Genomic DNA, 26,159 nt, shown 5'->3' with positions numbered 1-26,159 from the left:
TTGGCAAATCTCTGGCGAGGCAACGATTTTAAGAAACCAAATATTGAAGCGTATCAAGTGATGATTAACTTACTTCTCTGGAGCTGCACATATTCAACCTTGATCCTGGCTGTACCTTGACTGATCAGAATCCGGGAAAGAACTCGTATTAATATAAGTGCCTTTGGGATAGTATGAGCGGGAGATCTTGGATACTTCAACATTCTGTCGCCAACCGTACCGAAGTTAGAACCAGATAGCGTATTTGGCTCTTTGACTTGTATCCCATGCCCAAGTTGCGGCGCCTCCGGGCAGCAAGACCGTAGGCAAGGCTACACATGGGCCCAGAGACTGGATGTGAAAAAAATTCATAGCCATCATCGAGGTCACGCTACAAGGCTATTTCTGAATGCTCAGCTATCGGACAATAGAGATTGGCTTGAACCCGGCCAGCACAGTTTCCCATACCGCGACCCTTCGTCCTTGGCCCCCAATTTTGACCCGCTTAGGCCCGGACTGGCACCAGACGAACCCGACTGGACGATACGCTAGCCAAATTCTGGAGCCATCTGCACCACTCACAGGCACAAGATCCCTCCAATGATAGATACCTCTAATAAACTTCCAGGTTGGACGCCTTGTCTCTAACTTGCCCCTCCGCCCTTTACATAAACCAGGGGGGAGCTTCCTGAACTCGTTCTCGATCGCTTGTCAGAAAGTCTGTCACATAAGCTATATGGCATTTCTTCAGATTCTCACGACCAGCGTTGCCGTGGCCGGTCTTTGGGTGGTGATCGAGGCGATCCGTCGCCTCTTCTTCCACCCTCTATCCCACGTGCCAGGCCCCCGCCTGGCCGCTCTGACCTGGTGGTACGAGTTCTATTATGATGTCGTCCTTCCGGGAAAGTATATCTTTAAGATACAAGAGCTACACAGTGAATATGGTACATTGAGCGTGTCTGGCATGAAGCTAGTGGGTGCTCGAATACGAAGCTAAGGATCACGTAGGGCCTATTCTCCGCATCACACCAGACGAAATTCACATCAACGACGTTGGCTTCCTGGATACAGTCTACTCTGGTTTGAGAGACAAATATGAGTATCCGTTACGGGCTCTGAGAGTGCCCGGGGGAGTAGGCACCACATCAGATGCAAAGCTCCATAAGTTGCGCCGCGAAGCTCTTGTGCCCTTCTTCAGCAAGCGCAACGTTCTATCCTTACAGCATCTGGTGACAGAGAAAGTCGACCAGCTCGCTGGGATTATAGCGACGCATGCCAAAGAACAGTCGCAGGTCAACCTATCTGATCTTTTCTTTGCGTTCTCCAACGAGTGAGTTGCGCTGTCGGTTCTATCGCCAGAGTTGAGCTAACTGAAACTAGTGTCGTAAATAACTTTTTGTTCGCCCACAAAACGAACGGGCTAGCAGATGAGAAACAGGCAGGTATCTCTCGGAACAACAGCAAGCAGCTCCTATTAGGCATCCATGTGAATAAACATCTGCCCTGGATTCCGGACTTGCTTGAGGCACTTCCGACCTCCATCAGTAGGCCCTTGATGCCACCGGGTCTCATTGATATGTTTAATCTTTTTGACGTAAGAGTCCATATGTCCTCCTCACCCTGTTCCATCACCTTCTGATACACGACAGAGAGTTCGCGGCGAAATTTCTGGAATCATGAAAGCGCAGTCATCTGGGGACAAGAAAAGCGGACGAGATCCCGCTGAAAAAGAAGCTGTCTACGAGTCCGTCCTCGTCAACGAGTCCCTCCCACCCCAAGAAAGAACGTTGACCCGGTTGGAGCAAGAAGGTGCCCTCCTCGCCCTTGCTGGAACAGAGTCGCCCGCCATATCCCTCAGCATAATCTTCTACCACCTGCTCGCCAACCCGCCAATTCTAAAGAAGCTCCGTGCTGAGCTTGAAACAGCCCCAGCCGACGCCTCATGGCCCCAACTCGAGAAGCTTCCTTACCTCATGGCAGTCATTGAAGAAGGCAACCGTCTATCGTTCGGCGTGACATCTCGCATTGGCCGTCGTGCGCCTGAAGAGCTAATTTACACTCCGTCGCCTTACGCCACCACTCCTAGCACCGGAAAATCCTACAAGATCCCCGCGCGGACGCCAATGAGCATATCTACTCTTAGCGCACATACCGCCCATCGGTCTTTCCGGACCCGTTTACCTTCAATCCCGATCGGTGGCTAGGAGAGGCTGGTCGGGAGCGCAAGCGGTTCCAAATGGCGTTTACCAAAGGGAGCCGCAAATGCCTAGGGATCGAGCTTGCCAGTGCCGAGCTCTGCCTGGTGATCGCGGCTCTAGTTCGCACCTTTGACATGACCCTTTATGAGACCGACGCGAGGGATGTTTCCTTTGAGCACGATTATCAAGTTGCGATGCCGAAGATGGGATCTAAAGGCGTGAGGGCAACTGTCAGATTGAGTGGGTCAATAGTGGTTGCGCTCGTGCTCCTTTCCAAGAGTAACGGTTCTTACACTGACGAGCAAGATCATGGTGGTCTCTCCGAAAGCATCACATCTGCGATCTGTTGCTTGAGTATCTAATGGTTGTATTACTTCGGTCTTTGAGTCATGGATCGTGATTTAAATATTAGTACAAAGTAGCTGGCAGGTGTCACAACACATAGCAGCCTTTCTACCCTAACATACATTGGAGTGGGCTTCAGATCATCATGACTTCCTCGCATAGGGCTACTCAGAAGAGGGAAGGGGGGGGGGGGGGAGTTCTGTCTTTGTTATATAAAGGGTGAGGTGTTAGGCCGACCTGGAGAAAGGCTGAAGAACAGCAGGAAAAGCCCTAATCGATATTGAACTAAGTGCTGCTCAGCCCCGGCACAACCAGCTCTGACTGCGACTACGAACCGGAAAACAATTTCTTTTGGTCGCAGCTAGGCTTATCTGAGTATTTTTGCAGATCAGCGATAAGGAGGGCATGGAAATATGAAGTTCACTAGAGGGGAGACACAGGCCTCGATTATGATACACGACCACCTTGATTAGACTTTTCTTTAGCATGAACTTCATGAAAATCGAATTTGAACGCCACTATAGACAAATGCAACAAGAAAAGTACACACAAGGGCTGAAAGGCGAAGATCCTACCGGGCCTTGACCTCGCGGTAAACGGAAAAACAAGAAACCAATCCCTCCCGTTCTATATTATGGCTTTTCCACAACTGCAGATGACCCAACTGACAACGGAAGAAAGAGGAGAATGTGCAGTAGATAAGAGGGCGTCAGTCTCAAGTCATATCACATAAGCTGAGACTAGGCTGTCTTCTCTTTGTTCTTCTTCTCTTTGCCGGCCTTTTCTTCACTCTTGTCGTCGGCTTTGTCTTCCTCGGTCTTCTGTTCGGCGTCGGAGGCATCACCCTCCTGGCCCTTCTCACCCTCTTGCTTATGAGCTGCAGCAGCCTTCTTGGCATGTTCGTGCTCTTCCTTCACGCTCAGGGTCTGGTGCTTGGCCTTCAGGCGCTGCTCTTCCGCAGCAACCATGTCCTTCCACAGATCACCCTCATCCTTGTCCTGAGTGTGCACAGGAGCCGGCTCGGCCGCATCCTCCTGAGCTCCCTTAGATTTGTTAGCGGAATCCAGCAGACCGCGACCACGGCGCTGGTCCGAGATCTCAAACGCCGCCGAAGCACACAGAACACCAAGCGTCAGGCCCTGCGCATGCACACGGGCCTGGACGATCTTCTGCGAGCCAGAGAGGTACGGGTTGCGGCTGACAAGCGCAAAGGAGCCGACCATAGAGGCGATCCAGGTAGCACCGATAATCTTGTACTTTTCGCGGCGAGCGAACGCCATGGCGCGCTCGGTGAGGGAGAGCCCGCGGTTTTCTTCAGAGCGCAGACGCAACTCGCGCTCTTCATACCATTGTTTCTCTGCATTGTGCTCCTCGCCGAATTTGCGCGAGGCGTGGTCGGCCGCGATGATCCCGACGAATGTACCCGATGAGGTCACCAGAAAGGCCTTCATGGGGAGTGTGAGGGCGCGGATCGTATGGAACCGGCGAGTGGCAAGGGCGACACCAGCGGCACCCATCGCCAGACCGGAGATACCGCCGATCGCACCGCCCTTCACGACGGTGCTGTTGAAGAAAAGTTAGGTCAGTATGGCATGTTCGGGCTTGGAAGCTGTCGGAAGCAGATCCCGAGCAATGCGAAGCGAAAAGAACGTACTGGTAGTGAGCCTCTTCTTCTTCCTTGGTAAGGAGCTTCATTGTGGATGTGAATTGGAGTGTATATTACTTGGAGAGCACAGAGGAGGGGGGTGTGGAAATTGGAGCGTTATAAAAGGAAGACAAGAGCAGAGGCCGAGAACCCCGATGACGAAAGTTCTCGGGGTCTGCGGCACAACCGGGCGGGTCAAGTTCGGCCAGAGCTCGGTTTTGGCCCAGAAGAACAACCCCCAGAGACAAGAAGCGAGATGCTCTTTGACATCATGAGTTTACCCCAGGGATTCACTAGCTTACTGAGCTTACTGAGCTTACTGAGCTTACTGCCTGGTTCCATTGATTCATTAATGGAGAATTCGGATGCAATCGATTGTACACACGCCCATGATATCACAGCTGCCAAGCATACCCGAACGCCAACACCGCATAATGACTCAAAATTGAATTACACTTAACGACGCGATCCCTTGCCCCCGGCTTGTCGAGCTTGCATCTTTCGGAAACGATCCTCACCACTGGCACCTAGAGGTCGAGCAAACTGACTTTGCGCCACGGTGGTCTGTCGAGGAACAATGGAATAGCTGACTTGGGTACGGTCGACCTGGGCACGGTTCCGCCGGGCGTTGGGAATCATGTCACGGGCGCGAGCCTCTGCAGCAACCAGCTCGGCGGGGGTCGAGACACGCTTGGTGATTTTGCTTCAAGATCGTCAGTGGGAACAGCAATTTCTAGGAGGGAAAAAGAACTTACGTTGGGTCAAAGTCGGCTTCCTGGAAGACCCGCTTCGAGTAATCGTCGCTTCGCTGCAGAATAGGTCGAGTCCATTCCGCAAGCAGCTTCTCCGCCATGAGTTTGATGGGGTGCTCAACCCGCTTGCTCTTGGTATAGAAAACGATGACTTTGCCGATTCCGCTGGCAATCAAAGCTTCCTTGTTGATGGGAAGCTTACTGATCGCAGTCAGCAAATCCCGCTGGATATTATACGCAGGCATGGTTCCGTCATTCAAGGGCTCAAGGAAGAACTTCACGGCTTCCAGGATGTTGATTTCGGGGTCAACCAAGCTGTTCGTATATTGGTTGCGGTTCAGTAGCATGGTGACTTCGGGGAGGAGCTTAAGCTTGTGTAGAGCGGGCTGGTCGTTCTGGCGGCTGATGGCGTCCATTTGAGCAGCGTGGGTCATACGCTTACGCATATCTTCGATCTCTTGATCGGCCATGGCTTCCAGGTCCTTCAGCTAGTCAGTATTTGATGCTTGGAAATATAGAGTCTGTAGACACCCACGATTCCATCTTGCTTGCGGCCGCGTCTTTTCACGGGCTTCTTCATAGCGTCGTCCATTGCACGGTCAAGGGCACGGCGACGGCCTGGCAAATCGTACTCGGTTAGCATGAAGATAGCATCAATACCAAATCGGAAAGTACATACGAGTCTCGGGATCCAAGGTTTCTTCGTCAGTATCAGGAGACGCAGCCTTCTTCTTGCGCTCGCGACGAGCCGACGAGCCCTCTGCGCCGCCCTCGTCGTCATCATCATCGTGTCCGCGACGCTTCTTGCCACGCCGCCCTTCCTTCTTGCGGGAGCGACCCTCCTCTCCTTCCGTGCGCTTACGCTTGTGACGGCCAATCAGTTTCAGATTTTCCTCGTCGATGGCTAGTGGTGGGCGGTCCTCGACATCAACGTTATCTGGATCAAAGTTGTCGAATTGCGCCTCGTCGACTTCAGACAGGATGGACTCATCGTCTGAGAGGGCAGCATCGTCATTGTCGTCAGAGAGTCCCCCAGCGCCATTTTCTCCTTGGTCTTCTCCTTGGTATTCTCCTTGGTTTTCTCCATGGTCTTGAGCGTTCTCCTGCTCACCATCGTCCTGCGCAACGCCGGGCGTTGCGACCTTCTCGGTATCGTCATGCTCGGGAGAGGCGCCACGGGAGCCAGCCTGGGGCTCTGGAGATGCAGACATCGCGCGAGGTAGCTAACTGGCTGAGGAAGATGTGAGGTCGAATAATTTTGGCGGTGATAAGAGGCTTGGCCTCCTTTACGTTGGCTCGGGGGAACACGAGATCACCCAAGCTGTTATGGAAAAGCGCGTTCACCGTGAGCCAATAGCTCTTCGTGGTGTAAAACCCAGAAAACACTAAGTCCTTGGGCAGACGCAGAGGAAAGAGGAAGTGTTTGGACTCCAGATAGAGGTGATCAGCGTCTTAAAGAATGGAGGGGAGAAAAGAGGCGAAACATCAAGGAAGTCAGAGAAGGAGAAGGTGGTCTGTGCTCCCCGTGATTTCTTCTCGCCGACTCTCCGTTCACGCTCCGCTTCACTCACTCACTTCGACTCTTACATTCACAATTCTCGAACTCGATTCTCCATCACAAAATGTTTGCTCCCGGTAGGTGGCGACGATTCTCCTTCATTTGATTTTGACCCGATCTTCCCCTACAACGTGGCTCCCACTCGTACGCTGGGCGGACCCAAGCAACTCCCGGTTTGAAGACACAAAGCTCATGCGTTAGTTACATATTAGGTCAACAACAGATCTCCAAGGAGGAAATCAAGGTAAGCACTGGCTGGCTTTCCTCCAATAATACGCACCAGAGGCTAACAATCGACTAGGCGGGCGAAATTGAAGCGGCTCAGACCATCAAGCTTGCTGTCGCCGGCGGTATCCTTCTCTACCTTTGTAAGATTCGTCCGGAAAAACGCGCTGCAATAGCGATATACGTTGAACACCGAGCTAACATTTTCTGCCTCGTAGCTCCCTTCGCCATCGACTTCGCCAAGAAGTTCCTCTAAACAGTCCGCCTGCTGTTCCGCCATGTGTTCGCCTCCGTGAATTCACACCTATCATGATTTAGTCTCATTTTGAGATCTTCATTGAATGTATTAGTATTGCACGCATCATTATTTCTCCCATCTAGAGTTTCCGGGAATTACACAATCGAGGCGCGATGACATGAAGCCACTGATAAAGTAGTTTTTAGTAGAAGCGTAATAAAACCACCAAACTAGCCTTCCCCACTGCGAAGCTGAGATCGTTTATGCGCAAAAGTTTTCTTTCTTCCTCTTTCATGAATTAAACTCGGATTCAACTATGCATTACAGTACCCTCCACCAAATGGAAACGCCGTGCTCCTATGACCATGAGATCGTCTCTAGATTCCGAATATGGGAATCCAGAATAGCGAACGGAAAGCAATTAGTTTCCAGCCAGCTTCTGAGCCTCATCGAATTCCTTTTTGATTGAAGCCAGCTCTTTCTGCAGATGCTGGATCTGGGCGTGGTAATCATCAAGAATCTGAAGAATGATCCGTCAGTTGGATGTTTAAGACGTGCAATATGAATGGCAACACACCTTCTTCGCGGTCTTCATGGTCTCTTCATCAATCTCATCCTCTGAATTTGCGGTCACGTTGGTTCCAGCACGCTCCATTTCTGCCTGGAGGCGCTTGCTCTGTTCGTGGATAGCTAGCATGCGAGCCCAAATCTCCTCACCACGGCCACTCAGCGACGGATCGAAAACAGAACGCTCGAGTTGAGTCAGCTTCTTTTTCAGTTCTTCTTCGGCCTCGTCCATGGCATAACCGCGGTTGCGCAGGACCTGTGTCTTCGCCGCTAGGGCAAGGCAGCGCTTGCTCAGAACGAGATGCCTCCGGCGGCAGTCTGCTATTCTGAGAGTGATCTTGAGGTCGTGTCGTGAAAGATAGTTGGTTAAAGAGTTGTTGATCTCGTGCAAGCGGGTCTGCATCGCGCTGAGGAAATCCTTTTGACGCTGGGCTCGTTTGCCTAGCTCGAGGAAACCACGCACCTGAACAGGAACAAAGCCAGGATTGGGTCGCTTGCGCAAGGCCTCTTCCCATTTGGTCGCATCATCGTCTGGGCCAGGTTGATAGAACGGCGCGCTGTCTTCGCCGACATTGTTGTACAGGTAGGCGCGGAATCCGGAGCTAGGGCTGCCAGTGTCCCATTTGTCTTGGACAATGCGCATCTGTTTGTCAACAGTTCGGTGTACTATGTTTTACGGAATATGTCAGATGCTGGGAAGGGCAGATTAATGAGTACGACAACTCACCGCCACTGATTGCTCGCCCAGGAGACCATAAGCTCGAGGAAAGAGATTGCTCTGGCTGATTAGGCTGGGGCTGCACCATTGTGGTCTGTCCAAACTGTGATTGCTGTGGCTGGGAGGTCTGCTGCTGCTGCTGCTGCTGCTGCTGCTGTGGCTGCTGTTGCTGCTGTCCACCTAGGCCACCTCCGAAAAGACTGCCCTGCTGCTGAGGCTGCTGCTGGGTTTGTTGCGTGGAGCCAAAAGCGCCTCCTCCTCCAAATAATCCACCCCCAGTAGAAGGCTGTTGTGTTTGGTTCTGCTGTCCCTGGCCAAAAAGACCTCCCGACTGCTGGGGTTGCTGTGGCTGCTGGGACTGGCCGAGGCCACCTCCGAATAGACCAGTAACAGCTGGCTTAGCGGCGGTTGAGCTACCAAACAGTCCTCCCGATTGTTGCTGTGGCTGTTGTGGGTAGAGCCGAACAAGCCACCACCTGTCGAGCCTTGTTGTTGATTCTGGGTCTGCCCTCCACCAAATAGTCCGCCGCCGGACGCGGGCTGGGCAGGAGTGGTGGTGCTGGCTCCAAATCCTCCAAACGAGCTTGACTTGTTCGCCGCATTTCCGAAGAGGCTACCGCCAGCGGTCTGGGTTTGGGGTTGGCCGAAAAGAGACATGATGCTCAGTCGACGCGGCGCGGAAGGATACCGTCGGCGTAAAAAAAAAAACACGAACGGATAGAGACGGTCAGAGCAATAAGGAATTGGTCGAAGAAATCGTCCAGAAACCAGAGGACCAAGTTCAGATCAGACAACTTGATGACCGCACTGTCCGGGGACTGGCGTGGGTTATTAGGTATGGAGCGCGCTGGGGATTGAGCAGCTCTAATGAAGACCAGGTCCAAGGAATACGGGAGCTGCCCAGCGGCTTTGTTTAGTATCACGTGATCAATCTCAACGGGGCAGAGAAAGACGTGGCTGACCAGCGCAATTGGGATGATAATATCAATTTGAAACATCAACATGAACTTGAAAGCTACGAAGGAGTAACAAGTGTGCGCCAATTACGAGATGTCTTGTGGTTTATCTAGCATTATTACCCATTGAGTTCACTCTATGTGTCGCGCACCTGGGCAGGTCGTTCCGATTACATAACGCCTACGGCGCAGCCAATCAGCGCCAGGTTAAAGAAACCGACTCTTCCAACGCAACCTTCAACCCGCAGCTGTTGACCAGTCCTGCCCCCGCCAATTGCCCTCTCATCCCATCCACCACCGTGACCATGGCTCAGAGAGATGCTCGGTAAGACCTGCACCCCCTGGTGGCTTTCCTTTGAACGCCTCAAAGCGAATTCTCGCTCCGGTCCCCGCAATACAGCACCCTGAACTAACCCCATCCCCGGCAAATAGCTTCAACCAACATGTCCTGGTGGACACCACTCCGATGCCTGACCACATCCCCAAGGTGGAAGAGATCGGAACCTCATCAGCGCCTCTTCTGAGCGCTTCCTACTTCATTGGAGCCCGGTGCAAGGCGTTCAACGACGATTTTATGCAGTGCAAGCAAGAGGCAAATGGCCGCGGTGAAATCGACTGCTTGAAGGAGGGCCGCAAGGTTACCCGCTGTGCTTCCAGCGTGTATGTTCTATCCAGATTCCGACCCCGGTGTAACGGTCGGCGTCGACTCGCCAATCGCTCCCAATGGTCTCCGGACGACCCCATAATTAATCCATGATACAGGATCAAGGATATCAACACCCACTGCCTGGCCCAATTCAAGGCCCACTGGGAATGCCTCGAGAACAACAACCACAACCTGTTTGAGTGCCGCAGCCCTGAATTCAGCCTGAACAAGTGTGTTTTCCAAAACCTGGTATGTCTCAACTCCAGCCCAGCCTCTTCTGGAACTTCCATTCCTTGACAGCGCACGGGCTCTCCTGTGCTGTGTAAAACCTCGGTCGCAACCATACTTACCTTTCATTTTTTTTCTTCTCCTCCACAGGGCCTCCAGAAGACTATCCCCGGTGCCCCCGAAGACCAGGTCCCCGTCCACCTGCGCCCACGACAGAAGTACTCCGTCAATGCCTGGAACCAGTTTGACCTCGAGCAGCGCAAGGAAGCCCGGGAGGCCGGCGCATCGCTGTTCAAGCAGCAGGAGCAAAAATAAACGGCGTGTTCTGTTTTGGTTCTCGTTTTCTTATCCATCCCTATGTACCCGAGCCTCTGGCTTTCTATATCTCCTTTTGAGACGCATGAGGAGCTCTTGTGTTTGTTCTCTGTGTCTTTCTAACTGGTGTATGTTTTGTGTAAATATCTATTGGCATCAGGAACGGTTAGATGATTTGTCTTGCACATTCTGGTAAAGTCCTCGTATGAGTAATTCGAGTAGATTATAAAATTCTCGGCATCAGCTTGATAAGCTAATTACATTAGTCTGATATGAGTATGATTGCCATCTATAGCGTATATAAGCACAGTTTCCCAGCTGGCCACTTCTCTACAACGGCAAAGACTGTATAATGGTATAATCTATTTCTACTCGAGCCAGCATTAGGTGAGAAAAAAGAAAGTCGTAAATGGATATAATGAACGAAGAAACACCAGAAGACCTCAGGTTGGAAACCCATATGTACTTGACAAGGAAAGAATCACATAGTCCGACCAAGGGCCGCAACTGAAAAACTCCAATTAAATATAGACAGGGAATTGAACAATGCGAAAAGCCAATGCATGTCAGTAGCCACCTGAAGTAGGGGTATGTACAACAAAGAGAAACAGCCGGATGCTCGAAGGATGTGGAGGAGTGACAAGATAGGGAGATGGTGTCAGTAGGAGAGTAGAAGGTTTTAAGATCATGGCAGAAGAGGCATATCGTTGACACGGCGCAGAAGCTTGAAACGACTCAGCTTGCCCTTGACTTCGGACCAGCCGGAGCGCAATCGTTCTTCAATACGGCGATCACCACGCAGCCGCATATAGATAAGTAGACCGCCCAATAGAGCCACGTCCCAGATGATCTGGCGGACGACACTCCAGAGAATCCATTTCAGCCAGGCCCAGAGGCCGGAGCGGCGGCGATTCGCCAGTGTGCGAGCCTCCATCTGCTCGCGCAGAGCAGCGATTTCAGCGGTCATGTTGGTCAAGGCTTGTTCGACCCTGCGACGCCAGGGACTATTCTTGGGCAAAGTGGGGTCCCGCGTGTGCGGGTTACTGCTGGAGTCACCGATGCTGAGGGCGGAGCTCTGGCGATTGTGCTTAGAGCGGCTCGCATGGGAACCGACGCCGGTGTGTGTGGTTGTGCTCGCGCTGTCGTTGTCTTGGGGCTCGTAAAGGCTGTCGCGGGCCTCTTCATACTCTTCGTCTTCATCGTCGTCGTCGTCCAAATTTGATTCCTCCGCTGCGTCGGCATCCTCGGTATCTTCCGTTGGTTGCCTTCGATGTCGACGGTAGTATTCTTCTTCTTCAGGTTGGCTCATGGGGCTTAAAACGCGGAGGCGAGAGCTCCGGTCATCGGTTCGCATATCGGGACGGTCATATTCCTCCACGGGTCGCGCTAGTCGGTCTCCGATACTCCCATATGAGCTGCCCTGATTCCGAGATAATGATGGGACGCCCACGGTATTTAAAGGGCTTGATGAGGAGGATGAAGAGGCGTTGAATTTAATCTGGTCCCAGACAAACTCAAGTTCGGAAACGAGTTCGCGGGCTTCCGTGGTTTGCGATGCGTAGGTGTGCATAGTCTCGATGAGGGTACTAATATAACGGCGTTTTGCTTCAGTGCGCGACAGGTCGCGCTGGGCATACCAGGAATCCCTGTAGATCCGGAGAATTATTGGGTTAGAGAGAGCCTTGATACGTTAGATATGAGGGACATCGCATACCATTTCTCGCATTCCGCTTGGACTTCCGGCGTATTGCCTATCGGCCTGTCCATGACGCCCTCGACATCCCCCTCTGCCCGGAGATACTGCGTTAACGCCTTCCAGATTGTTACTGCAAGCTCGGAAAAGCACACTAACCCATGCTCTGCTTGTACAATCCATATAACTTCAGCCGTTCCGCGGCGGGCGGGCGAGCAGTGCCCGTCCGCGGAATCCTCTTGACAGTATTCAAGGCATGGACGAAGACACGATCTATTGAGCAAGGGTCAATGACAACGAATATTCCCGTCCAACCTGCAGGGCAGCGCAGGGATATTTGGCCTGGAAGCGGGGAGGATATCGGGCCCACACGCACCTACGGAATCGGACATTCTGAGAATAGACGCGGTCCGATAGTCAGCCTTGTCTTCATGGGAGCGGAGTCGGGCCTCAGCGAGCATGGAGGCACTTCATGGAGATCGCACCGGCGATGGCGAAGGCGAGCGAACAGGAGGACTAGTAACAGGGCGGATGAGCCTCGGAATTGCGTGAGGCGTAGAATCGAGGACTTTGTTCCGCGTCGCGGGAAACTCCAGGCTGGGCAATCTTTCCCGACACAAAAGAAACTGGAACACGGTCAAGGGTTCCCCAGATTGACGTGGGGGGGAAGATTATACATGGGAAACCCATCAAGGAGTGGATTCAAGCCCTTCGTGCCTCCGGGGAAATGAATGTGGGCATGGACCGCGGCACTCGGAAAGATCGACAGGGCGACCTTGTGATTCTATGCGCGTCAACCTAGGCATTCCTCCTTTCTACCCAACGTTCTCCGGCTGCATATAATTCATATTCACCCGTCTCTGATAGTCAACAGAATATTATTCTAGAGGTACTGAGACATTTATCAAGCCAAGAAAAAAAAGCCAGGGATGACGGTTTACTACTAGTAGCATCATCTCCGAACCTCAATGGCGGGACAGGAGCTGACACGGAGGGGACCGTGTACGTGGGAGCCATGCACACCATCAGTGCCTTTACCACCACTAGGTTATACGGTAACTGTTCTAGCAACTCGAAGGTAATGTGCTGGGAATTGTCAATAAAGTGCAGCATCGTTTGGAGGATGCTGATTATTGGGTATATCTCATGAATATAAATACATTTCCGAAGGGTCATTTACTCCTTACTGGAAGAGACCTCCTTCTTGATATCCACCTCATGAACATGACTCTCCAAATCGACCGGTGAGCCTGCGATCACTCCGGTTCCGGCAACTCGCGCCTCCTCCGAGACAGGCGGGCCGGCGAAATGCTTACGGGCATAGGCAAAGTACCACGCCACACTGATGGAGGCGAAGCCCGCGAACACCGCGCTCGCATAGTTCATGGAGCCCGCGGTAACGGGCAGACTATAGGGCATGCAGAAGAGAACCACAGCAAAGACAATCCACAGAACTGCAATGCCGTTAATGATGTATCCGAACCTTCCTAGGAATACCCAGAGCCTTTGACAGCTTTTCGGCCGCGGACCATGCAGATGAAGATGGGCAGGCCGTACGAGGTGGACAAGCAGATGGTCGCGACGCCGGTGAAGGAGTTGAAAGCGGCCGAGGAGCCGAAATAGATCAGGCCAAGGAGCGCGTCGACGAGCGCAGAGAGGATCACCGCCCAAACGGGGACATTCAGCTTCTTGTTAACACGGCGCCAGATCTTGAATCCTGGAATCGCTCCGTCGCGGGCGAAGGCGTAGGTACAGCGACTGGCGGCGGTCAGAGACCCGATACCGGCGAAGATCATGATGCCCAGGATAAGGAAGAGAGAGACCAAAGCCTCCGCCCGCGGAGCCGGTCACTTCTTTGAATAAGAGGCCAATGGGCTGGCCACTGAGCACATTGCGCAGAGCAGTGACGTTGGGCATAGAGAAGAGGATGGGAATAAGGTAGATGATACCCGTAAAACCGGCCGCGACGACGGACCAGACAATGGCTTTGGGGACCTCGCGATGAGGGTTCTGGACCTCCTCACACATCGACGCGACCATGCCATAACCCGTCAGCGTATATGCTGCCTGCAGCAAACCGACGAAGAAAGCCCAGCCAGCGGGCCAACCCGACTGGGAGGAATCGTAGTGCGCAAAGACGAATTCGCCGGAGTTGAGGTTATGCCTGCCCATCACCAGAAGGACAACCAAGATGATCACGACGCTGCTAGCAGTCCAGTAGATGCACACCTTGTTGATCAGATCCAGGTGGCGCGACATGAAAATGTTGACCAAGGTGCAGACCAGCAGCACGGCCCAGAACATCAGTATTGTCTGCCATGTATTCGCGACAAAGTCCACGTTCCACAGAGAAATAGCGCTGAGGATCAACTGGCCACCGCCGAAGATGATACTCAGCGTCACGGTCCAATTCCCCACCAGTGTAAGCCAGCCGTCGATGAACGACATGACCGGAGCATATTTGGGCGTGGCAAGCATTGCGCTCCAATAATAGACGCCCCCGGCAGTCGGGAAGACGGCGCAGATTTCGGCGAGGGATGCGGCAATCGCGATGGAGATCAGGGTGACGAAAACCCATCCCCAGATGATGGTGACGGACAGCCCGTCGACGAGGGTGATGTAGAGGGTGGTGCTCAGACCGTAGGGCGCGGCCATGATGGCGAAGGACAGACCGAGGACGCTCAACATACTCAAGTTGCGCGGCAGCTCACTCTTATAGCCCATGCGAGCCAACGCCTCGTCGGCCGCACCGTCAACGGATTGACGCATGGTTGGGGAAACTGGTATGGCACGGATTAGATCCTGGAGGAAAGTGAAAAGACGAACAAGGCGCTTCCCAGAGAAAATCGGACTGTTAAAAGCCCATGGAAGACGAACCCTGGAAGAGCAAGCTTGAAATCGCGAACCCCGCAAGATACACGAACGCGGTCCGAGACCGCGGCCGTTTATATGGAGAGTTTATTCGGGCACCCTGGAACACGGGGTGGCCACTTAAGTCCTTCGATAGAGAAACTTCCAAGTGCCATCGCGCTCCGAAACGCCGCCTATCAGAGCCCCCGCTTCCCGCCTGGAGACTCCCCCGCCCCACCAGATAAGACCGTCGGGCCACTGGGTCGCGTGCAGCGGGCGAACCAGCGTCTCCAGTCAGAATACTAGCACGATAACACCCGCCCAACACGAGAGGCTTATCTGGCGGTATCTCCGTATTAGTGTTTCCATAGTGAGATCATTTTACGGTAGATCAGACAGGTTAAATGTAATCATTGGATTTTTTTTTCTTTTCTTTGATTTTTTTTTGGCCATAAGTTCAAATACAGGAAAAGTCACACCAAGGTGACGGCTGCCACACCCCGTTCTTCGCATCGGAGGACATCCATCGGGTTCGGAAGTCTTTCGAGCAGGAGATGAGCGCCAGGAGATAGATAAGGACAACATGATATGGTTAACACAGACAGTGGACGGGGGGCTGGATCGGGTCAATGGTAGGCTTGGAATAAACCAGTCTCTTCCAATTTTCCCGCGGGATGGCAAGGGGGGTATCGAAGGGAGCAGATGCCAGATCTCTTGTTTGGTTGAACGGAATTTTTTTCATGTTTGGAGTATCTAGTCGAACAGGGGAGGGCGGAAGTAGGCCCATGGGGGTTCGTGATGAGGAGGGGGGAATGGGGCGGTAGGAAGAGAAGGGTGACTTTTTTGGCGGAAAGAAGAAAGATCCAAGCTCCAGTCTAGAGATGGCCAGTCCTGGTAACCAAGGAAATCGAGGTCGGGCAGGAATCGCCGTAATAAAGAACACGGGGAGGGGGGCGTGGATGGATGGAGAGAGTAAGATGTTGGTTGGGGAGGGGTCTTGCTGGGAAAATCAGAATCGAAGCGTTGCAGAAAAAAAAAAAGAAGTCAAGAATCGTCGAGGCGTAACCAGCCAGCTAGTATGAACCCCGAATTCGTGGAGAAAGTAGAAAAGCCCGTCATGCGGATCGTGAATCGAGTTTGAGGGAACAGAACGCCCAGTCATGCAGTCATCAGTGCGGTGAAGTCGTTACAAGGAGAGATGCAGTACAGTCGCAAACGAGAAGGCAGAATCGCGGGAGTACAGGGAGAAAGTGCGAGGGAGCAGGAAAGGTTCCAACTCCTTAAGGACTAAGTCCGCCAGCGAGATCGTCTGGTCCGTCAAAACCAAAGCCAGCCATGTCGACGGAGTGCAGTGATCCAGGTCCTCGGCCTAAAGAGATATCAGAGGATGCATAATCGTGCTTAAGTCGTTCATGCGGGCCGAAGAAAGGCCGATGCTCTTCGTTCGGGGTATTTCCATCGCCGGCGACCCATGGCCCATTTTGCCAGAATCGAGTATTGGCTTGCTGATCCCCGAACAGATCATGATGATCGGGATGGGGGTCCGGCCCGTGCATGGGGAATTCATTAGGCGAGGCAAGTCGCAAATGCGACCGGGCAAAGCTGGAACAGGGGGAATCTGCATGAAGAGGCAGGTCTAGTCCAGACAGGGGTGGATCCTCAACCGTCGTGATGTCGATGGTGGGGTTCTCCGTTTGCTGGGCCAGAGCTGATGACAGCCGAAGATTAGACGCTGAGCTTTGTCGGCTGTGGCTAGCCGAGCGCTCAATGGCACGTTGTACAAAGCTTCCGCATGACTTCATGATCTTCTCCTGGTTTTCGGGAGAGAGGCTGGCAAAGTAATCGTTTGCCAGCGACGGTTTTGGCGGCTCATCGGGAGATGGAACTAAGCCGTAGGTAGTCTTGGCATATTCAGAAAGGCCCGATGGCATGTTGTATGGTGATTGGTAGACATTGGGGGCCAGAGCCCGCTGCTGGTCGAGGAACGCATATTTACCCGGGACTTTGGCGGCGGCCACGCTTCCTCGATCAATCGTCTCCATCTTCCCACCTCGGACTCTTTCTTCTGGATCACGTCCAGCCGCTCGCGATGACTAACCAAGGAAAACCGAAGCATTTGCAGGAGCCGCGTCACCTCTTCGGACCGCATGTTAAGGGTCTGCGGCGGCAATAAGGTACCGTCTGCCGCCCGGGGCTGCACCCGCTGCTGGGCCATGGCCAGCTCAAGTTTCTCCAGTCCATTGGCAGGAGGAATCGAGCCCATAGGGCCCAGCAGGGTCTCTACCACCAACTCGGGGCTGACAATCGTATACCCGGCGAACACATTGGCATGATCGGTGATCTGAGCGAGGCGCCGTCGGGAGATAAGCTCACGGACGTTGGCAAAGGTGTTGGTGGCAGGAAGGTGGTGCTGCTGCTGAACGTGCGATTTGGTGACCGAAGGATAGGGGGCATGACGAGTAGATTGATTCGGTAAAGTTCGAAAGGCCGACGGCATCGCAGGACCAGCAGCAGCAACACCAGCAGCAGAAGTAGGCGGAGGGGGAGGGGCACGGTGCTGCAGGGATGCGGGAGAGAAGGGCGGTCGGGAGTGTAGGTGAGGGGTGGTGTTGGCGTTCGAGGTGGTCAGAGATTCGGATTGTTGTTGCAACCGTTGTTGGGGGTAAAGATTTTGCTGGAAGGGAGGGGCAGGGGCGGTGGGAGCACGGAAAGACTGGTGGGGTGGGATCTTCAATGCACGAGCAGCAGCAACACCAGCCACGCCAAGCGATTTGACGCTGTCCAGGAAATTAGCCCGCGGGTTGTGGACGGGCACAGTAGGGTTGTGCGTATACTGTGCCCTACTCTCGGTGGACTGCGCCCCCAAGTAATGCCACAGCCGTCCCTCTTTATCCAAGTGAACGGCAGGAAGTGGGGTGCTTGGGTTCGTAACTGATTCCACTGTCTCGAATTCGGCCCATTGATAGGGAGACCGATGGTCGCCAAAAGCACTTCCTGCGACCGGAAGGGCGGTTTCCAGGTCCCTCTGGTCGGGCTTCCGCGCCAAGTGGGCCGGGAGGGGTTGGATCCCTGGCGCGAGGGGTAGGAAGTTGCTCTTCCGCACCACGAGGTACCAACGGTATGGCATCTCGATCACATCCCTGTTGATACATTGTTAGTATTGTGAGAGCTCCGATTTCGGGTATGTGGGGATGTTGGGCATTTTCGGGTGAGAAAAATCCCGATTGGGAGAAGGAGTGTGAAAGCCAAACCGTGAACGAATTAAAGGCGGGAAGAAAACGGGGAGACAATTGTTTCTATCCTAGATGAACTTACCCTCTGGGGAGAACTTTGACCAATAAGGTCCGTTCTTCGGGTCGATTCTGGATCACAATGGCAGCATTGATTTCCTTGTCGGCTTGAAACTGAATCAACTCTCCTTCGGTGAGGCCTAATGCAGCTTCAATCACTCGACGATCCAAATCCGAGGGCTCCGTATTATTCGCACGCTTCTGGCGATGGAACTTGCACTTGAGGTCCACGCTAGGAAGGGAGTATGCCTTGGTATCGTCAGCAATCACAGCGACGGATCCATGTTCGACCTGTACGCCAGCGAGCATGGCGCATGTGGCATGGTAAGCCCGGGTACACTTTCCAAAGTTGCATTGGAAACAGGCACCACGAGCTTCACGGCAGAAGAGACATTTGAGACCAAGGCGAGCTTTAGGGATCTGGTCAATATCACAGACCACCTCATTGCCCGAAGCGTCCCGAAGGATAGAAGTCTCCTCCACAAACGTAGCACATCGCCTGTGAGCAAAGCCGTTTCCATTCTCCGTCGGTAGCAATTCTTCGTACTCCAGATCATTGGGACATAGAAGGCATGGAGTCTTTCGCGGGCCGTCGGGGTGGAGCTTAGGTCTCTTGGTATTCGGCCCGTCGCCCGCATGTTTCCTCTTTCGGCCACGGGTGGAGGCCTTCTCAGGTACACTGCGTGGAGGCGTGAGAAGATCAGAGGCACCGTCAAAGCCTTCCTCAAGGTCACTTTCATAGGTGACATAGTATTCAGGCGTTGCCTCGCCACGCAATTTTCGTTCGATCTCATCCACATCAATCCAGACGCTGTCTGATTCGCAATTGCACTTCTTGGCCACACGTGCGTAGTTCAGCCACTTCTCAGTCGCAAAATTCACTGATTCGGCACAGTTATATCCAATGTTGTAGCCAGAGTGGTATCCGTAAGGAAATGTGATGACGAACTCTCCCTCGTAGTGTACCAATCGATTCACAGTGATACCATACTGCGACTTGAGCAGGCTGGGTGAGACCAGGTAAGTCTTGTGGCGCAAAAATTGATCGCAGTTCTTCGCATCGCTCGACCAAATGCTACGCATCGCGGCTTCGAACCGAGGTGCGTCCTCCTGTGAAATGCTGTACCACTGCTTCGGTGCACCGAAATGGATGTAATTGATGCTGTAAAGGTCAACATCTTCCAAGTGCCAGGCAAAAGTGGCCTTCCACATTCCCAGGTACAGATAGGCTGTATTGACTCCTGGAACCTTCTGTCCCAGTACATCGAGCAAATTTGGAAGCTTTGCAACATTCCATGACGTCGTCGAATCGTCAAAGAGCGAGCCAGGCATGTCCGCGCCGTACATTGGGTTGTTGAACATGAGAGACCTCCAGTATGCGGTCTCCAGCTCCTCACATCGCTCGGCTGTGTACTCATCGTTATCGTGAATCCGATAATCAAATCCTTCGTACGCGGCGTCGTCGGTCGTATCTACGGTTTCTCCACGGTTGTTCCTTCGTCGCGAAGAGACAGACTTGGCTTGTCTCCCCTTCGGCTTCGCAGCGGGAAGAGATTCGCCTTCACTCAAATCTTCAGATTTGGTCTCGACGGGGTTTGACTCGGGCGACACAGGCGTGGGCGGGCCTTCCAGCTTAGACTTTTCAGTGTCGTCTGTTGGTTCTTGCTTTACCTTGGCACGCTTGGCAGGTCGCCCAGGCCGGCGCTTTTGGCCATCGGGGCGAGGATCAGGCTGAGGCTTGGGGGTAGGGGCAGCTTGGCTCGTACGCTCCACGTTGCGACGTCGTTCTCCACGGCGAGCCGGCGGCTGGTGACTTCCATCCTCGCAAAGAGCCTTCCACTGCGGCAAGTTGTAGGTCCGTTGACGTTCAATATTCGCTTGAGTGTAGGTGCCATGCGAGCCATGGAATTCTTGCATGATAGGATTCTTGACCCGAATCGATTTCACTTGTTCATCCAATGGCTTTTGTGCTTCGAGCCTTGAGGGAGAAGGGCATGAGTACAGGAATCGCACGGGATCATGACGTTGCGACAACAATACTTACCATTCTTTTGGGGGGACAACTTTGACGATTCCTGTCTGCATTCCATACTTGTCAATCTTGCTGATGTACCACTGGAAGTCACGGAATTGATCCATGGTCTGAAGAACAAAATCAGCACTTGACGTTTGGCGTAGATATACCGACCCGGCCAGGACTCACAGGTTTGAAGACGGGAATTTTACCACCTCCATAAAAATGGTCGGGTTCAATTTCTTCCTCAATCTCAGGGGTTGCTTCGGCATTTTCCTGCTTGACTGGGATGTCGTCATGCGCAGCAGCCGACTTAGCATCGAGCTCAAGATCTGATAACTCCGAAGGAACCCCCCTCGGGCGCATCCTTTTTTCCGTTGGCACTGTGAGGAGGCGTGATGGAAACCGAGCCGACTGGCGCCCCATGAGGGGCGAGGTGTGTCTGTTCCGGTGCCGCCATGTTTGGAAGCGGCGAACAGTTTCAAAGCTGGGTGAGGGAGGTTGTTCGATACTCGGGTGCCGTCGTCGATAAAGCGACCGCTGATCGACGGCGAAAAGGGTTATCGTTCCCAGCGGTCAGGGAAGAGAGTTTGAAGTGAGAGCAGTTGGTTGAAAGGCGGACTTGAGAGATCTCAGCGAATCCAAGGGCGGCAGGGATGAGAGCTCTAGCCAGCAGAGGGAGGTATGGGGTTCGGGCGTTGATGGCGCGATAAGCTCTGGTCGGAGGCTCTTTTTTCCTGTAGCGGGAAGAAGGAAAAAGCAACAGTATTAGTCGGGTGGAGATCGCCAATGAGAATGACCATGGGAGGTCCGTGTGCAATGAGGTCAACGGGGTAGTGGATAAGTGAAGCGAAGGGGATTCGTCGAAGAGAACGGAGAAAGATTCAGAGTCGTAGCAGAGGTACAGGATTGTGAACCAGTGCGCCGTACCCCGTAATGGAGACCGAGGTACTTCACGCAGCAGAGGCGGCAAAAAAAAAAAGAAAGAAAGAAAAGGCAAAGTACAGAGTAACGCCACTGGGTTCACCAATCCCCGGGGAAAAGACGAGTAAAAGATGAGTAAAGTGAGCAACACCAGGGTGGGCCAATCATGCAGGTGCTGGCAACGAGGGTGTGCCGCCGCACGATGGTCTGACACGGAGAGGCAGGGGCAGGAAATCAGGGTGATGGGCTGGAATGAATGGACAAATGGGAGAGCCAGAACTCGGGCAGAAGTGGACGGGGGCCTTCGATTACAAGATGGGAAAAGTGGGTTTAGTATGCCTTGCAAGTGGACAGGGCATCTGAAGAAAAGCCGGGAGCCGCGAGTGGATGTGTACGATACAGTAGTAAGGTACTTCGACCCCCGGTGTCGGATCCAGGATTCTCAAGGGATTGACGGGAGTTCAAGGGCAAGGAAAATGGCACAAAGAAAGGGGACAAGGCATGAGAAACGACACTTACTCTGCGATCTAGTCAGGCAAACGCTGTCGAAAGCAATTAACATATCGCAGGTGATTGTGATAATCGCATCGCCGTGGTCCGGGAATTGTCACGTGGGATCATATGATATGGGAGGTGACATTACCATACCAGCTGCGTCCAGTGGACTTTAGCCGCACTCTACCGAAGTTAATTCACTTCGTGAAGTCTGAGAAGTGGGCTTCTAAAGTTCATTCACGTAAAAAATCCGAGGCTTATGGCCATTGGAGAGCATCAGCAGCTGTAGATTCTTGATATTTCTTCCCACTCCAAGGGTTCTAGGGCTTCCGGGCTCTCTCAGTCGATCTGATTTAATTGCCCCAACTGCCCACTATCGACATCCGTTTTGTACTGGCAGTGTATGATAGTCTTGGTAATCCGTACAGGTGTGCAGATTTCGGATACCACCGGCTTATGATCACATCAAGGGATATCCATATGTCATGCAACATTCCTATGCCAGATGATTCGAGTTCTCCGAGGTCAAGACTATCAATCCGAACATTTCTAGAAGCTATAGAGCGCGGCTCTCCGAACACGCTTGATGGCATACAGAGCAAAATATTCCAACGCCATGATCTCATACCTAGTTCTAGTGTTCCAGGGTTGCCGAAATCGCTCGCCGGCGTCGATCCAGCCCGCCTGTAGATCACCCACTGCGATCAACGGATCCCAAACTTAAAAGCACGCACCATAGGATGTGGACAAACACGACGACCGCCACTTCGCTTATTGCCACGGAATAATGGATCAGAGCTAGAGTACAATAAGATGAGAGAAGTTAGACTGACCCGTACTTATGTCTAGATACAGCCACGTGCATGTTCTATAATCGATCAAAAATCCGAAAGAAGACCGTGCCCCCTCTATAACCCGATATCTATTTGCCGTGCACCTCGTGCTCCAACTGAACATCCATATTGATATAAGGCTCCACCACGTGCAAGCCTCGTAATCGTTCCTGTTCAATACGTTCCCAGGTCCACTCTTCGACGTTCCATGAATCTGAGTTGGTCTTCTTCTCTCGCTCAAGAGCCTCACGGTCGGGGAGCTGTTTCTCACTGATCTTGAGCACCTCACGAGCCAACGACCCGTCAAGAGCTCCACTAGCAGCGATTCCTTCCCCACTGGCAGGCGTTCCAACCCCCGAAACGCTTGTAGAGGAGTCAGCCGCAGCGGTCTCCGCAGGGCGCTCTGGGAGGAAGCCACCTGCACGCAAAATACGCTCCGGCGACACAGTCAGGCGGCCCTTCTTCACAACATACTTGCTCAGGCCTATCGCCAGCAGCGTTTTCTCGCCGCCGGTCTTCTTCGCAGGCCGCAGGAACGTTGTCTGGATGTACAACCATTTCTTGTCCCACGAAATGATTTTGGATTGCATTTCGTATAGTTCAAAAGGTTTGATCTCGCGCTTGAAGGTGCAATACACAGAACCCAGCACCACCATGATAGGCTTGGACCTTGGAGCTTTCTTGCCTTCCTTCTTGCTTGCCTCGCGGAATTCTTGGTCGAGCTCTTTGCTGACAATGCCAGCACCAGGGCTGTAAATCCGAGTAACGAGCGCCGTACGTGCAATATCCAAGTCGGAAAAATACGTGCTATTAGACTTGTGTAGATTGTAATCCGTCTCCAACAACGGTGTTCGTGACATGACGCTGCATGGGACGAATATGGGATGTGTTGGCTGGCCATGCGAGTCTATTATGGCCTTGCCCTTTGGGAAGAAAGGATCATTGGGCTTGAAGCGCAAGTTTCGCAAAAAGTGGTACAGCACGCGAAGCTGGGACACGGTTAGTCACGATGCACGACTGTCTCTGCTGGCATCCGCCGCAGATCGAAGCCAAATTGAACGGGTTGCTACTTGGCCGAGAGCTATGAGAACTTACGTGCCACCCGAATGGAAGGTTTTTCAAATTGACAAGGGCCAAGATAATAGCTAGCGTGCGCCATGAGGCGAGCGATGCCACGGCTGAAAGTACGTCGTGCATGCTTTCAAATGGGGAAGCGGAAGTGGGAGTCGACATTCCACTCATCACAGAGAGAAAGGGAAAGACAAATGTGCAAGAGCGCGGATGTGAAATAGCGAATGATGATCGACACGTTCGTCCTCGGAACTATAGGTGATTGCCAGATCTCGGTCCCCGATAAATCGGAATCGAGAATTGCTCGTTCAGGGGGGTGTTGGTCGGACACCCTTGTCTACCTCATAAAATGCCGAAGATAAGATAAAGGTAATTGAAAGATAAGAACAAGCAATTGCTGAAGCACAATGACATGAATTTGCAGGGTGGATCACGAGCAAAATTTGAAGTCACAAGCATTTTTGTCGTTGTAATCGCTGGGGACCGAGGCTTCTAGGTACGCACGTGATGTAACTGCGCTCTTTCGCTCCAAGCGTCCCGAGTTCCACAGTAACAACCCCTCGCCCAATTGAACACTACACCGCATTAAAGGATGGCGTATGCCCCACTCTCTGAGTGAGTCTCCACTATGTTTCTGAATCTCAATTCTGAACATGATCAACTAATATCTCCGTCTAGGGAGTCGCCCTATTACCTTCGACTTCACCGCACAAGCAACAGGAGCTGATTCTACGGAATCCAAAAAGAGGACTGCTCTTGGCCAACGCGTCTTGGATTATCCCCTGTACGTACTCTAAAAAGTCCGGTTTTTTGCTGTCCATTGATCCAAGATATACAATAGGGGGCAAAATTCTGTGTGCATACCGCTTCACCTATCCCATCAGATACTGATGTAGTTTCCAGACTAGTTTAATAAGATTAAGATCAGGCGAGTATATAGGCCAACCTTTAATATATATCCTGTGCTCTTTAAACCAAACCTGTATATCTTTCGCAATACAGATCTTTTTTGCTATCTCGCTAAAACATCATTCCAGGTTGATAGCGGATGCCATGGGGGAGGTGTAGGAGAAGAAATAAAATTGTGGGTGGTTGTTAGGGTGATGGTAATGGGGCCGAGTGCACACATACTTTTGCGCGGGTGGTGTAGGATGAACCATCCAAGTACTAGTACTCCTAGTAGAGACTGTTTGGTCGTATAGGCCCAGGGGTCGCATATTACTGAAAAATTAAACCTTTTACTGGGTTCAGACATTTGGGATTTTATAAAGATATATCTATTCAATTCATTGCGTTAAAAGAATGTAAGTGCAGCTAAACTCCACAGTCAAAAGTTCGTGATTCAACTCGAAGTCGATGCCTTAGAGCCATCCACCTAGTGATACTCGTGTGCCATATAGTAAGTTGGACTTGCAGTCCTTTGTCATGTCATGAATCATGATGAGTCGGAACAGAAGCCTCCCTCTCCTCAGAGGACCATACTAGCCTTGCCCTTATATGCCCTAAAGGCTAGCACTCAGCCTATCAAGAGGGCGAATTAGACGAAACCTGCGAGGGCTGCAACCCCGGTCAATGCTATGACGGGAATAAGCCCAGGCTTCACATCTGCTCCTGCGTTGTGGTTGCTGCCATTGTCATTATCGGCGTCACTGTCGTGGTCGTGGTCGTGGTCGTGGTCGTGGTCATGGTCATGGTCGCCGTCCTTGTCGTTATCGTCGTCCTTGTCCCCATCCTTGTCATCGTCCTTGTCGTCATCGACATCCTTCAAGCTATCACTGCCAACGTTCTTATCGCTGGTAATGCTTTTATCCTTGTCGGTGTCATGGTCGTTATCACGGTCGTTGTCATGATCGTTGTCATGATCGTTGTCATGGTCGTTGTCATGGTCGTTGTCATGATCGTGATCACGGTCTTTGTCATGGTCGTTGCCATGGTCGTTGTCATCGTCGCTGTCATGGTCATGGTCATGATCGTTGTCATGGTCGTTATCATGATCATCGTCATCGTCTCCATCGCAAGTCTGTCCCTTAGGGCAGCAGCCCCAGTCCCCGTCATCTTGCTGGCATTCATCAATCGTTGCGCAGCCTTTGGAAGCATTGTTTGGGCAACAGGCATAGGCTTGAGGATAGCAATTGTCGCCACACTTCTTTTCGCCAAGATCGCAGTTGTCGTCGCTATCTGGGCTTGGAGACCGGATATCCAAAGTACTTGGCCCCGTCAAAAGCTTGACAGTAGGGTCGGACATAGCTGTGCTGACATTTGTGGAGTACGGCAGACTCGGTGCTGCAAAGGCCAAGGGGGCATAGAGCGCAGGAGGGAAGTAGGCGAAGAAGCGCATTGTGTTCTTTTGTCGTTTGGAAAAAGGTTGAAAATGATAACTATAAAACTTTGGCTGATGGTCTGCGAGTTGGCTTGCAGCTGTGTAATGTATGTAATGAGCTTCAAGTTGGGATGTTCAGAAGCGAAAGAGGTCGAGTCCATGCTGCCTTTATGTAGATTTCCAGCTTCACGACGCAACCCAACTGGCACGTTTCTAAATTAAACAGCATCTGGATTTTCGAATCCTGGCCCTATCTCGGTTTAGCAGATATGGGAATCAGCAGGCGCCAGTCAATAGCT

General features: G+C 52.4%; 12 protein-coding genes across 12 annotated transcripts; 4 read left to right on the top strand and 8 right to left on the bottom strand.

Annotated features, from left to right (window-relative positions):
- Nucleotides 1-715: 715 nt before the first annotated feature.
- N7468_007474 (cytochrome P450) lies at nt 716-2,183 on the top strand (the record flags this gene model as incomplete). Its single annotated transcript, XM_058476770.1, has 4 exons — nt 716-923; nt 988-1,309; nt 1,360-1,573; nt 1,629-2,183. 4 exons carry the CDS (start codon nt 716-718, stop codon nt 2,181-2,183), a joined length of 1,299 nt encoding a protein of 432 aa, XP_058329660.1.
- A 32-nt stretch (nt 2,184-2,215) lies between these two features.
- N7468_007473 (cytochrome P450) lies at nt 2,216-2,539 on the top strand (the record flags this gene model as incomplete). The annotated part of the gene is made up of 1 exon (XM_058476769.1): nt 2,216-2,539. The coding sequence occupies one exon, from the start codon at nt 2,216-2,218 to the stop codon at nt 2,537-2,539; it is 324 nt and encodes a 107-aa protein (XP_058329659.1).
- A 723-nt stretch (nt 2,540-3,262) lies between these two features.
- N7468_007472 (HIG1 domain-containing protein) lies at nt 3,263-4,217 on the bottom strand (the record flags this gene model as incomplete). The annotated part of the gene is made up of 2 exons (XM_058476768.1): nt 3,263-4,085; nt 4,177-4,217. The coding sequence occupies 2 exons, from the start codon at nt 4,215-4,217 to the stop codon at nt 3,263-3,265; spliced, it is 864 nt and encodes a 287-aa protein (XP_058329658.1).
- A 406-nt stretch (nt 4,218-4,623) lies between these two features.
- Nucleotides 4,624-6,130, bottom strand: N7468_007471 (transcription factor SPN1; the record flags this gene model as incomplete). Its single annotated transcript, XM_058476767.1, has 4 exons — nt 4,624-4,870; nt 4,923-5,401; nt 5,455-5,537; nt 5,599-6,130. The coding sequence occupies 4 exons, from the start codon at nt 6,128-6,130 to the stop codon at nt 4,624-4,626; spliced, it is 1,341 nt and encodes a 446-aa protein (XP_058329657.1).
- Nucleotides 6,131-6,541: 411 nt separating this feature from the next.
- On the top strand, nt 6,542-6,958 carry N7468_007470 (uncharacterized protein; the record flags this gene model as incomplete). The annotated part of the gene is made up of 3 exons (XM_058476766.1): nt 6,542-6,554; nt 6,690-6,721; nt 6,779-6,958. The coding sequence occupies 3 exons, from the start codon at nt 6,542-6,544 to the stop codon at nt 6,956-6,958; spliced, it is 225 nt and encodes a 74-aa protein (XP_058329656.1).
- Nucleotides 6,959-7,361: 403 nt separating this feature from the next.
- N7468_007469 (putative nucleoporin) lies at nt 7,362-8,882 on the bottom strand (the record flags this gene model as incomplete). The annotated part of the gene is made up of 4 exons (XM_058476765.1): nt 7,362-7,460; nt 7,518-8,173; nt 8,235-8,618; nt 8,648-8,882. 4 exons carry the CDS (start codon nt 8,880-8,882, stop codon nt 7,362-7,364), a joined length of 1,374 nt encoding a protein of 457 aa, XP_058329655.1.
- Nucleotides 8,883-9,486: 604 nt separating this feature from the next.
- Nucleotides 9,487-10,370, top strand: N7468_007468 (coiled-coil-helix-coiled-coil-helix domain-containing protein; the record flags this gene model as incomplete). Its single annotated transcript, XM_058476764.1, has 4 exons — nt 9,487-9,506; nt 9,614-9,841; nt 9,944-10,076; nt 10,206-10,370. The coding sequence occupies 4 exons, from the start codon at nt 9,487-9,489 to the stop codon at nt 10,368-10,370; spliced, it is 546 nt and encodes a 181-aa protein (XP_058329654.1).
- Nucleotides 10,371-11,055: 685 nt separating this feature from the next.
- Nucleotides 11,056-12,455, bottom strand: N7468_007467 (acyl-CoA-binding domain-containing protein; the record flags this gene model as incomplete). The annotated part of the gene is made up of 4 exons (XM_058476763.1): nt 11,056-12,016; nt 12,085-12,157; nt 12,223-12,336; nt 12,440-12,455. The coding sequence occupies 4 exons, from the start codon at nt 12,453-12,455 to the stop codon at nt 11,056-11,058; spliced, it is 1,164 nt and encodes a 387-aa protein (XP_058329653.1).
- Nucleotides 12,456-13,239: 784 nt separating this feature from the next.
- N7468_007466 (putative GABA permease) lies at nt 13,240-14,832 on the bottom strand (the record flags this gene model as incomplete). The annotated part of the gene is made up of 3 exons (XM_058476762.1): nt 13,240-13,471; nt 13,561-13,821; nt 13,847-14,832. The coding sequence occupies 3 exons, from the start codon at nt 14,830-14,832 to the stop codon at nt 13,240-13,242; spliced, it is 1,479 nt and encodes a 492-aa protein (XP_058329652.1).
- Nucleotides 14,833-16,193: 1,361 nt separating this feature from the next.
- N7468_007465 (putative jumonji family transcription factor) lies at nt 16,194-20,677 on the bottom strand (the record flags this gene model as incomplete). The annotated part of the gene is made up of 6 exons (XM_058476761.1): nt 16,194-17,006; nt 17,048-18,053; nt 18,229-20,181; nt 20,248-20,345; nt 20,407-20,501; nt 20,569-20,677. The coding sequence occupies 6 exons, from the start codon at nt 20,675-20,677 to the stop codon at nt 16,194-16,196; spliced, it is 4,074 nt and encodes a 1,357-aa protein (XP_058329651.1).
- Nucleotides 20,678-22,558: 1,881 nt separating this feature from the next.
- On the bottom strand, nt 22,559-23,666 carry N7468_007464 (acyl-CoA thioesterase; the record flags this gene model as incomplete). The annotated part of the gene is made up of 2 exons (XM_058476760.1): nt 22,559-23,458; nt 23,565-23,666. 2 exons carry the CDS (start codon nt 23,664-23,666, stop codon nt 22,559-22,561), a joined length of 1,002 nt encoding a protein of 333 aa, XP_058329650.1.
- Nucleotides 23,667-25,077: 1,411 nt separating this feature from the next.
- Nucleotides 25,078-25,878, bottom strand: N7468_007463 (uncharacterized protein; the record flags this gene model as incomplete). The annotated part of the gene is made up of 1 exon (XM_058476759.1): nt 25,078-25,878. The coding sequence occupies one exon, from the start codon at nt 25,876-25,878 to the stop codon at nt 25,078-25,080; it is 801 nt and encodes a 266-aa protein (XP_058329649.1).
- Between the last annotated feature and the right edge of the window lie 281 nt (nt 25,879-26,159).

Source organism: Penicillium chermesinum, assembly GCF_028974085.1.
Source record: "Penicillium chermesinum strain IBT 19713 chromosome Unknown utg000005l:1.0-4115287.0:1.0-4118363.0, whole genome shotgun sequence".
In the NCBI taxonomy this organism is placed as follows: Eukaryota; Fungi; Ascomycota; class Eurotiomycetes; order Eurotiales; family Aspergillaceae; genus Penicillium; species Penicillium chermesinum.
Note: the sequence above shows the minus strand (reverse complement) of the source record. Positions and strands in the feature narration are given on the sequence as shown.